The following is a 12,062-nucleotide window of genomic DNA, read 5'->3' on the forward strand; positions in this document are numbered from 1 at the left end:
TTTGATCCGGCCGCTGCCGGGGGAAAACCGCCGCCGCCCCGCCCGAGCTGGGTGCCGCGGCACTCGCCTCTGCGCCGCGCGTCTCCGCGGCTGCCTCTTTAATCAGGAACACAGAAGGGGCGGGCCCTGAGCCGGCGCGTAATCGGATAGCTCTGCCGCGGCTCTGACATCCACATGCTGCTCGGCCTGAAAAGGCAGCGGGGGGAGCCGGAGGGGAAGCAGAGAACGCGAGCTAGGCACCAGCCCGCAGCCGCCCCCAGCACATCCTCAGACGCGCAGACACTCTGCCGGGCGCTGGGCGAGGTGGAGGTGAGGGCGGGCGCGGGCGAACTCGGAGAGGGGCTCGCTCACTCCCAGGCGATCCCAGCCGCCGCCGCCGCCGCCGCCGCCGCACCACCAGCAGCCACAGCAGCCGCAGCCGCAGCAGCAGCAGCTTCCTTCCTCAGACTCCCCTCGCGAGGCTGGCCAAGCGGGTGTAGCCGTTAGGGGAGGCTCCCGCTAGGGGAACCCGGCGAGGGCAAGAGCTTGGGCGGCCGCCTCGCGCTCGGGCCGTCCGGCGGTCTGTGCCTCCGCCCGCGTGCCGGTCCCCAGTGCCGAGGGATGTATGTCAGTGTACGCCTCTGAGATCACACAGCTGCCTGGGGGCCGTGTGATGCCCAAGGCAAGTCTTGGCTTGTATTTTTATTCTTTTTTTTTTTTTTTTACGCTTGGCTAACGGGAAATACTCGGGATGTTGTAGGATAAAGGAAATGATACTTTGAGGAACTGGAGAGGACATAGATGCGTTTTGTTTTTAAGAGAGGAAATCCATCCTCTCTTCCCGGCTTGCTCCCTCTTTGCTGATTTCAGGAGCTACCCTCCTCTGGTGAGGTGGGGACCCAGCAAGAAGAAAGGTGACGACAGGCCGCCAGGACTCAGAAGGGAAACACTGACCGGTAGGAACCTTTGCAGAGGACACTAAGGAAGAACACAAGGGAGCGAAAAACACAAAGACTTACCATTAAACAAGAAATCTATAAAAACAGCTCTGGAGAAAACCTTCTCCAACATGGATATGTTTCCTCTCACCTGGATTTTCCTAGCTCTCTACTTTTCAGGACATGAAGTGAGAGGCCAAGCAGGTAAGCCCCCCGAAAGTTTTTTTTTTTTTTTTAAATTCATTTCAGCGTGCCTTTACCTTTAAAAACAACTGCTAACGCAGGGGGCCACACGCAATGGCAAGAGAAGGAGGATCGCTCAATACTGAATAATTCAGAGAGAGATCCCAGTCGGCCCTCCCTATACCACCACCGCTGCTAAAACCCAACTTTTCTTTCCTGCTAGGAGTATGTGACTATGTGTGTGTTTTGAAACATACACAGAATTTGGCGGTGTTCAGATGTCACATATGGACTGAATCAAAGGTTTAAAAATACTACAAAGCCTTTGCATTACAGTTTTGGGGAATTTTTTTCCCCTGTCTTGAAGCAGAACACATCTCCCATGAGTTTCTTCAACCTAGCCAGCGAAATATAAATCATTTGCATTCCCTCCACTTAGCTACATTGAGCAATGTTAACTGAAGGGCTTGGGAAATAACAAGAATCTAGTTTGGGTTTTCCAATGCTGTGGCTTCTTTGCAGAATGTGTGGATGAGCCTCCGAATCACTGGGCTCAGGCTGATGGAGCAAGTTGTCTCGTGGCTCGGCTCCGGGCTGGGCGCTGCTGCCAACGGAGGCGGTTGGTCACCCAGTTCTCTTTCCTGCCTCCATATATTTTCTGGGGGAAGTAAACCATATGTTCTTTTTAAAACTAGTATTAGATAAAACAAACTGCGTGGCCCTCAGAGGTCTCTCACTCTTGTGAAGTGGTTAGAAACTTTTGGGTAGAATTTGTTCTCAACCACTGCCAAAAAGGGTGTGTGGACAGACTGCAGAGATAAGCACTGCAAGGCCCAGAATGGTCTGGGGCAAGTATTTGGCGGGTGGGGGGAATGGAGGCTGGCCAGGGGCACTGCTCTTTCAGAGAAGGGCTCTCTGGTTCCAGAAAATCTAGTGGGGCACGGTCTTGCTTCCCCACACCACTCTCTCCGGGCTGAGCCTCTCTCCCCTCTGACAAGAGTCTCTGGAATCTGACAAAACTCTTAAAAGCTGCTACAGGTGACTGAGAGTGGGGAAAGCATCCCTGGAGAAAATGGAGAAAAGAGAGAGGAAAAAAACGCTTCCTGGAGTGCCCTTACCCGGAGGCACGTCTAAGGCTGCCACCGCAGCGGTAGCGCAAACCCCTGGCAGCCTCCCGGGTCTTCCCATCACAGCGGGTTAGTGGATCCTGCGGGAGCTGGGGACTCTGATTCTCACTCGCCAACACAGGCACGCGCCCCACTTGAAGCCTGGGTGTTTATTTGAGGGAAAGAAAGACGTGAACGCCCTTACTCTCCAGACACACACGTTTGCTGCTTTTTTCTCTTCCATAACTGGTCTTCAGAGCAGCTGCAAATCGTATGAAAGAGATGGGTGCAGGTCCCACTTGGGGAAATTTCCTGTGGCTTCCAGTTCCCTGTTCTCTTAATTCTAAATTCCCAGCTTGAGGCGAAATTAAATTACCTCCCACAGACCTGAAAGCGGCATAAATTATGGATGTTTGTGTGATTCGCTGTGTGTGTGTGTGTGTGTGTGTCCGCGTGCGCGCGCGGCGAGGATGCCCACGGTATATTATGTATTCAGGCACGGACTCCTGTAGGCCCGTGTGCGCGAGTGCGCGCACACTGGCGTACACATCGACACGCGCGCACACACACACACACAACTTCAGGTTCTGTGTGCTGTGCGGAGTGGGAGGGGTCGTAAAGACTCAGGGGCCATCTCGTACCCCAGATGTTCTCACATCTGTCCCCGAGCGCTGCGCGGAGTGTGTACGTGTGTGCGCGACACCCGCTCAAACCCACTCCGGCTCTGCCACCTGCCTCCCGCGCTCTCCGCAGAGCCCCCTCCCACCCCAGCCCCGGGCCGCGCTGCGTCACTTCTAGAGAAGCCCCGAGGCGGGAGCGCGGGCCGGTCACCCTCTCTGAGGCCTCAGGCAGCCTCGGACCCAGGGTGGGACCTCCCTACGGGACGCGGAGCTGGGACCCGCCCGGGGTGGATACTCTCCAGCCCCCGGAAAAGGCGATCGCGAACCGCGGGCTGCTAGGGCTTTTGGTCGGAATAGCCGACTGGCACCGGGGGCGCTGGCAGCGAGTAGCAAAGGGCGAGGCCGAGCTAGACCTCTGACTCACCCGGTGCGCGCCGGCCGAGAGGGGGCCGGGCCCAGCCTGCAGCGACGGTTGAAACCCACTCCGACGAGTTGGGTTGGGGTGGGGTGGGGGGGAAGGGCGGAAGGAGCAAGCGAGGGAGCCATTGAGCAAATAATCTCTTGGCCACGCCGCGTGGCTTCTCGCCCTGGCTGGCGGCTGGGAGCTGAGTGGGCGTCGCGCACTAGGCTGCCCCAGTCCTCGCCACGCCGGCCGCCTTGCCGAATCACAGCGCCGCTGCCCTCCTACCCCTGCTCGGGGATTCGGGGGACGCTCCGAAGGCCCTGCGGGGAGCGCCCCCTCCTGCACTCCACTCTGCGCTGCAGTTCCCGCGCCGCCCCAGGAAAGCCGGCTCAGAGGGGTTGGGGGCCCGAGCGCTGGCGGAGCTGGTGGAGGAAAGCCGGGGTGGGATTGGGACCTGAGGTTGGAGGCAGAAGGGAGGCAGTTTGAGCCGCGGGAATGCGCACAACTTTAGTAGCGCTGCGCGCCGGGCGCCCGCCAGTGCGCGCGAACAGGTGAAGAGCACGCGGCGCGCGGGCATTCCACGTGGTGGGGACGTGGGGGCCCCCCGGCCGGCCCTCCCCACCCCCACCCGCGCTGTCTCTAACGCCGCATCGATTTGTTTGGGCTACGCAGCAGAAACAGAGCCGAGCGATCCATAAACATTCTATTAGGCAAAAATATTCCCAGAGAAAGCAAAACCCAAGCTCCAGCCCGGTTAAGTGGGCCGCCTCCAACTCCTCTAGCTTTGTCCCCTCCTCCTCCACACTAAGGACACCCCCAGGGAGAAGCCTGCGGCATTTCCTCAGCACTGCCCATTGCCAGAAAGTTAAGTCTCCGCTGCGGTCTTCGGCCTGGGAGATTCCTCTGCAGTCGCCGGCGAGTTCCGCCTCCCCTCCGCCGCCGCCTCGCTCTTTGCTTTTCCACTGGAGAAAAAGAAATATTCACGGCCAAGGCTCCATTTTCACTGATTGATTTCGTTTTAATATCAACAGAAGTTAATGGAGGCGAGGCGAGCTGTGATTAACTGGCTGCCCCCGCCCTCCGCCTGGAGCTAGCGCACCGCCGTTTTTCCCACCAGGTCCCACCCGGGCGCCCAGCGAGGGTGGGGGGCATCCGCGGAGCTAAAGTCCCGGCGGCTGGGTGGGGGGCATCTGCCGAGCTGAGGTCCAGGGCTGCCGGGGTCGGGGCTGGTGGAAGGAACCGCATGCCCCTCCGGGGACCATGGGGTTATGGAGATGGTAATCAGCTTTCCCAGCCAAGCTTAGGGGATCCAGCCCCACCGTGTCACCGCTTCTGCGGCTCCGGCCGAATTTCTCTGGAAGAGGAAGGAGATCCGAGCTCGGGTTGATTGGCCGGTGCTCACCGCTCGCCTCCCTCCCACCACCTCCCCTCCTTTCGGTTTCAGACAGCGAGGAGAGCCCCCTGGCGCTGGCCATTCACGGTCAGCGCCTGGCCACGAAACTCCCCTTTGCTAGACTTAATCTCGTGGTCTGCGGGGAACTGGGTTTTGCTCAGGAAATCATCAAGCCCTGACAATGGGCTCCTTCAGATGATGGTAACTCCCAGCTCTGACGTTTCCCAGCCCACGGGTCTCACCGCTTGGGGCCAAAAGAACCCGGACCCTGTAACCATCAATCGCCCCCCTCAAAAAAAAACCTCACGCTTACCCCCGCCTCCTACCCCTACCAGCCCCTTGCCTGGAGAGCTTTGATCTGTGGTTGAGTTTTAACACCACTGCCATGGTCCCTGGCAGAAGGGGTCCATTCAGCCTTCCGTCTGGAGAGCATGATCAGATAAGAGGTGTAAATTGACTGTGGGAGACAGAAATCCTGAAAGAGGCAACCACGGTCTCGGCTCCGGAGGAGAGGAGTCTGAAGAGGGAATTCATTTTTGTCTTCTGCTGTCTCCTTACGTTGCCGGATGACTGTGGGCAGGCATAAACATTTGCAAGTCGAACTATAAACTCTTGGATTTGGCACAGACGGCCTGCTCTAGACTTTGAGGGACTAGGCTCTTGCTGGCTTTCAGTGAATCACAACTCCACTTTACCCCATAAACAGCCACTGGAGGTAGTGAAGCTAGTGCTAGTTGCCAGCAGAGTGCAAAACTGTGGAAAACAGTGCAAAACAGTGGAAAGAGAAACGATCCCCACGCGGGTTCCAGGGCAAGCCCCTTCTTGTCCAAGTTGTGCCTGGTACAATTAATCGTGACTGCCCAGGCAGCCCCGCAGGTCTGGGCTTTTATATCATGCTGAGGAGACCTCAGATTAAGCCACAGAGCACCCAATTGGCAAAATGAAATGTTGGAAGGCTGCAGTGACTAGAACCCTGGGCTATCCAGACGGGACTCCTGCTGTCTACCAAATGGCTCGCATCTCCTACTGGATAGATCACGTTCTGCACCTGAAAGGCCAGTTCCTGCCTTCACAGTGTAGAGGAGACTAGGAGTTCAAATGCCAATTCATAAGCAATGAAGCATGAAAGCGAATGACAGCTGAGGAGAGGCCCGTGGGGGGTCAGTTGGGAGAGACACTAGGGGCTGCATGGCCCTGAGGATCCTGCCTGGTGTTCGTCATTTCCCTCAATGCTTATTAAAGCAGTCAAGAGAACCCAAGTGTGAGACACTTCTGAGCTGACAGAAGTCAGAACCAGGTTCATTGGTAAAGGGTTTTCAGAATATACTCCCCAAAAGTCCTGTTGGGAAAGACTTTAGGAAAGTAGAGACAAGACTTTCTTTTTTTCAAAAATGGAGCAGAAGCATAATACCTTTTTAATTTCTTGCACTGACGAGAAAAGACTTGAAAAGTGATGTCTGGGCAGTAGTTTATAGTATCATTAACATATTTGAGGTATTTTATCATCTGACCATCACTTGCCACTGGATAATCTTTGAGACACTCTCCTTGTGTGTCATACTTGTGTTTGATCCCTAAAAGTTTTTGTATGATTCCTTCCAAGTAAGGCATTAACTTTTTTTTTTTTTTAATTAACTCATTCCTGGAAGGTATCGTGAACGTTTGTCCTGGAGAACCTACAGCCTTTTCCAAAGCTTTAGCTGCCTTTATGAGAAACGATTGAAGGGCTTAATGGGCTCATTACCTAATAGGAATCAGTAGGGTTGGATTCCAGGACACAGTGGCCTTGTAGTGTGGCTGGCCCTCCAGGAGAGAGCATCTTCTAAAGGTTTAGGAAGCTGTCAAGTTTAGATAAGGCTGAGCTCTGATCCTATGGGACCTTGGTTGTATTAATAAGGAGAAATTAATTTTTAACCACTGGGAACATTGCCAAATTATGTGACCTTTGGCAGACCAGCTGTGCTATAAAAATAAATCCCCCATCTCTGAAAATGCTGCTCCTCTCCAGTAGAACAATAACAACCATGGCATTTAGGATGGAGAAGACTGGGGTTGAGGAGACAGGAGAGAAATGGAAACTGCTAGGGGAAAAAAAAAAAAAAAACCTCTGATATTGTGACACATACTTTCAGACTTGAGTGATCTACTCACACCCCCGCCACACCCTCCCCCCCAAACACACACCCTGGTTTCCAGGAAGCAGGAAAGAGGGCCAGGATGACAAGGAACAGAATGCCTGTGTGTTGGGAGTGAAGAAGGTGTTAAGTGCCTCCAGCCCACTCACACCCCAGCCTCAAACACATCTCTCATTGTTCACACACAGATTCCTGGCACTGGGGGAGAAAAAGGAGTTTTCAAACAGGCAAAACATTTGTCTGTCTCTAAATGCTATTGAATAAGTTTGTCACTGAAAGGTTCGGGGAGGCCTTCATCAGACGTCCTAGCTTCTGAAGCGTTAGAGCCAGACCTGTCAGTCACCTGATGGCTCAGTGATCCTGAATCCCTAATTTCTCTCTCCCTCAGTGTCTCTATCTGTAAGCGTGTTTGATCCTAATAGCTGACTGATTTCTAGGGTGTTGGGCTATTTCAGATTACATAGAGTACTGTTGAGTACATATTAAGCTGCCTGTTCGGAAGTCATTTAATCTTCAAAACAGCTTCAGTAGGGTTAATAGTATCTAGTGATCATAGAAAGACAGAAAGCACACTAACACCCTTGCGGTAAGTTTATGTTACTTTTATGAGTTTGTTCTTTTTTTAAAAAATCAGTAAATAATTACTTATTCTCAGCTCTTACCCCACTAGACCTTTGTCTGGTTTTATAAGCGTCAGATTAATCTCTCGGCACTCTGTTCTTCAGAGGTGCATGTTCTCTGCTGGATTCTCATCTTAGATTTACATCAGTTCTTTATACTTTTTTTTTCGCCTTGGTTTTCTACTTTCAGAGTTCTCAGCTCTACTGATTTTTTAAATCTCTCTCCTCTCCTTTCCTCCTCTTCCATCCTTCATCCCTGAAAGTGTGCTCAGCAAGAACCACCGCATGGAAGGGGCTCCCCAAATGTGTAATAACTTCTACTCTGGCCGAAAGGCCCCTCAGCAGCTGAACTCAAAAAAGTCGTCGTAAAGACAAAATAGCTTTTACCCAGCAAGACCCTTAATAATCCCATTTCCCTCTGGGTCTTCATAAAAGAGTCATGATCTAACCCAGAAAAAAAAAAAAAAAAAAAGGGATCGGGGTGGGAATAACAAAAGGAAAGCATGCCTTGGATGGGGCTGCTGGCCAGTCTAATGCACATAGCCAGTGATACCCTATTCACCGCCTCTCAAGATCCTGTGATAGCCAGGGATCTGGCTTCTGGCCAGTCTTTCAGTGAAGAAGATAAAGGGAATTGCAAATGACTGGACCAAGCGGCAAAAATAATTTATTTTGATAAAGGGGAAAAATAAAACAGATGTGCCTAAAAGGCATATTGGGGGCCAGGGGAAGGGAGCTGATGGGGGAGGATGGGTAGAAAGGAGTGAACTGAAACCCAGCAAGAGTTTAGGGATAAAGTAGGACTTTGAAGCTTCTTGGTGCTACTGAAAACAAGTATCTAGAACTTCCCCTTGGGAGGATGGCAGGATGGAATGAGGGGGTAAGAAAGCCCTCAGATAAAATTAATTTTACCATTATTAGAATTAAAGCGTAATTTCCTTTGAACTTCGTCATCATTATCTGAGGTTACTGTGTCCTATGGGTTCACACTAGCTCTGCCTTGATCTATGACTAGGTATTATTATGCCAGACAAGTCCTACTTCTGGTTCACCAATAAAAAATATTTGCATTTAATAGCAGCTGTGAGTTGGGAAGGAAGGGTGGAGGCTGGACATGCAGAATACTTTGTGATAAGGCTTTCTTAGAATTTGTAATACCTACTGATACTTAGGGTATTACCCTGCTGATGCAGCGTGCATGGGTGGTCAGTCGTGTCTGACTCTTTGCTTCCCCATGGACTGTAGCCTGCCAGACTCCTCTGTCCATGGGATTTTCTAGGCAAGAATACTGGATTGAGTTGTCATTTCCTTCTCCAGGGAATCTTCCTGACCCAGGGACTGAACCCACATCTCCTGCATTGGCAAGTGGATTCTTTACCACTGAACCACCTGATGTTACCTAGTCAATTATTAACTCATTAATTCATCAAGCCTCATTGAGTGTGATCTTTGGCAAAGACTCTGGGTTTGATGCCGTAAGGTTTGCCAAAGATGAGCAGGTGGTCCAGCAGCATGGATAAGATTCTCTCACACTTTAGAAGATGCTAAAGAGCTTCAGCCTCAGAAGTTGGAAGAGGTTACTCCTGGGAGATCAGGGAGGGTGGAGGTGGCATGTGAGCCTGGATCGGGAGTTTAGATGGGTTTAGAGCTGGGAAAAGCATAGGAGGGGAAGGGCAAAAGGGAGCAGAGAAAGAACACTGAGTGTTTGGGGAACACTAAGAAATGGCCATTTAGACAGTATGGAAGCAAATAGTTGCAAATAAGTTTGGAAATAATAGCTTGGGCCAAATGCAAGGTCCAAATTGCTGGGCCAAGGGGTTTGGATTTCATTTACTAACCAATGGGGAGCCATGAATGTTTCAACAGAAGCCTTCTGTTAATCAAAATTAATGAAAACAATCATATTACCTTTTGGAGAGACCCTAAAATTATTCTTCTTCTATTTCCTTCCCCAAATGTCTGTTGAAATGGTCAGGAATTGTAATCCCAGATCTCTCATCAATGGCATCAAAATCGCATTTGCAATGAGGGCTGGGAAAGAGTGGACATAAATATCAACTAATGATATTATATTGGCTGCCCTATTGGAATTGCATTTGTTTATGATATAAGATGACAAATAACAAGGTTACCACAGGTGGCATGATTCGAGGTCAGGGGAGGTAATCACATCAAACTTACATTTTAACGATTAAATGAAGGTTCATTTTTAGCATCCAGATTGAGGAAAGACGTTCCAAAGGCCCTGTTTCCAGACCCAATTTCCAGTTCTGTCCTTGGTGAATTCATCAGAGGTATTTCAGAAGAGGAAGTTTGCCTCATTCCTCACTCCTTCTTCCATGCTCAAGTGCTGCCTTCCTTTCCCACTCTCCCGTTCCCTCCTTCCTGCCCTGCCAGACAGTTCTTTTATTCAGATTTTGAACTTTCTCATTGCAGAAGTTCACAAGAATTTTCATTTGCTGTGCCTTCAGGAGTGGATCACTCACTGCCACCCAGCCCCATAAATTGAATAGATTGCATCCCTTCCCAGTTGCCTTAGGAAGTGGTCAAACAGCCGCATTCCTGGGCTGATGGATTGGCTCATTTCTTCCAAGCTTAAGCCAAGATACAGATTTTTATGAGACTGTCTTGTGACAGGCTGAAGTCGCTTTGAATAAAACAAAATCCAGCCTCAGCCCACAGAGATCACTTTAAAAGAAGCTTATTCAAGGTTAGTGAGCAAAATTTGGTTCAAACCCTGAGCACAGGACTTAGAAGATCTGTGTGAGAGATTGGTAAAAACTCCTCCTCTGTTTTCTTTTCATGCATCATTGTTGAGAAGCTCACACACAGAACTGTGTATGCCTTATATTTATAAATATACAGCCACAGACTCAGTTAAGAAAAGAAACTCACGTCAGTAGAGCTAATGTGATTGAAAGAGACATTTAAACTCTCCATAATGCAAGACAGATGCATTCACTGACGAATCCTAGAGGTTTGTTTCAGGCTTACCAAGCAGATGAAATAAAATCAACACCTTGCATAAATACCTTGTTGTCTAGGAGGGTAGAGAATCTTTTTAATTAGAGTTTCATCTGTGGGTTATAGGATTTTCCCCTTCCATAGTTATACAGGCTATGAAATTTAGAACTGGAACTGACCTGTAGCACCACTCCCCTCATTATAGATGGGAAAATAAAGGCTCAGAATGGTTTACTAACTACCCAAGGTCACACAGCTTTCCAGTGGCGAGATCATACTTGCATACAAGGCTCCTGACTAGTTAACAAAGTGACAGCCTTCTCTCTTTTGAAGTCGTAGAAAGGGCTTCTTCTTTTCTTTCCTACTAATAAATGAAAACAATGCTATGGTCATAGGATGAGACTGTGCTGTGAATGTGTTATTTGGGGATGAAATTAGACTGTTTTTCTCCATCAAGTGCCCTCAGGTATATATAGAGGGTCTTCTAATCCTTGTACTTGTCCTCTTTTCTGTGGCATTTGAAAGTAACAAGGGAACTGAGATCTAATGGGTTTCAAACCCAGTTCCAGAAAGCCCTGAAGTCCTTAGGGAGAAGCTCCGTCAGAAAGGCGGGGAGGGGCTTCAAGGCAGGCATACTGCACTGATTCTGCTACCCTCTGTGCCCACACCCAAGAAGAGCTGCACTTTTAGTGGCTTTGCGCTTTGGAGTTCTGGGTCCAGTTTTGATCGAGGGTAAAACAAACACTTCCAAAAAGAACTTTGAAAACGACACACTTAATTCCAACCACTCATGGAATTACAGTTTAGGAAACTGAGACACAGGAAGGTTACAGGGAGTTAAGAATCCAGGTGCTTGCATCCCCTCTTTTGCTAATGCCAGCCCCGCCCCCTCCTGGTAGTCTGGTCCCCTTACCCCAGGCCCACCTTTGACAACAACCTGATGCTCCAGTCCCGTATCCAGCCAGCCTAAGTTCCCTGTTTTTGATAAGGACTTTTACCTTCAGTTCAGTTACACCGAGTGATCTGATTGTTCTGTGCAGAACAGCCCGAGGTTTGTAGCTGGTGTCACCTGGCCATCGTGAAGTAAACCACCGTAATCCGATTATTTTCCAGTTCTGGCCATACAGTGTTCCTTTAAAAGCAACTCCAGCTGAATTTCCTTAGGAGGCAGACCAGATTTTTTTTAAAGATCTGCTACTTCTTTTTAATAAATACTTCCTAAAAATTGTATTACTAAGGAATCAGTGCTTTGTCTTAAATTGGGTCCTATAGGAGGGTGAGTTCCTTTTCAAACTGGCAGAGTGCCATAGAATTGTAAGTGGATGGTTCCAGAGTCCCTTTACCTGATCCAGAAACAGGTACCCGTAGACAGCATCAGATGGTACTTAGCTCACCAGCAAACAAGTCTCTTCAGTCGTGTCTGACTCTTTGCGACCCTGTGGACTGGAGGAGCCTGCCAGGCACCTCTGTCCCTGGAATTCTCCAGACAAGAATACTGGAGTGGGTTACCATGCTCTCCTCCAGGGGATCTTCCCAGCCCAGGGATCGAACCCCTCATCTCTTATGTCTCCTGCATTGACAGGTGGGTTTTTTACCACTAGTGCCACCTGGCAAGCCTCAAACAAAAGTGCATGAGAAAAACAAACAAGGAAACAGAAAGATACGAAGGTCAGAAATAATCTGACCTTTTATATGTCAAATTAAAACACCTAAGTATTCAT

General features: G+C 50.0%; 1 protein-coding gene across 5 annotated transcripts in view; it reads left to right on the forward strand.

The window, feature by feature from the left end:
* The first annotated feature begins 801 nt into the window (after positions 1-801).
* The window catches only part of NRP2 (neuropilin 2), a 119,061-nt gene continuing 107,800 nt past the window's right edge, over positions 802-12,062 (forward strand). For all 5 annotated transcript variants that reach the window (XM_068968306.1, XM_068968307.1, XM_068968308.1 and 2 more), the window contains exon 1: positions 802-1,121. In XM_068968306.1, the coding sequence (XP_068824407.1) occupies positions 1,049-1,121 (73 nt within the window). In that variant the 5' untranslated portion in view covers positions 802-1,048. The remainder of the gene's footprint in view (positions 1,122-12,062) is intronic.

Source organism: Capricornis sumatraensis, chromosome 3 (genome assembly GCF_032405125.1).
Source record: "Capricornis sumatraensis isolate serow.1 chromosome 3, serow.2, whole genome shotgun sequence".
In the NCBI taxonomy this organism is placed as follows: Eukaryota; Metazoa; Chordata; class Mammalia; order Artiodactyla; family Bovidae; genus Capricornis; species Capricornis sumatraensis.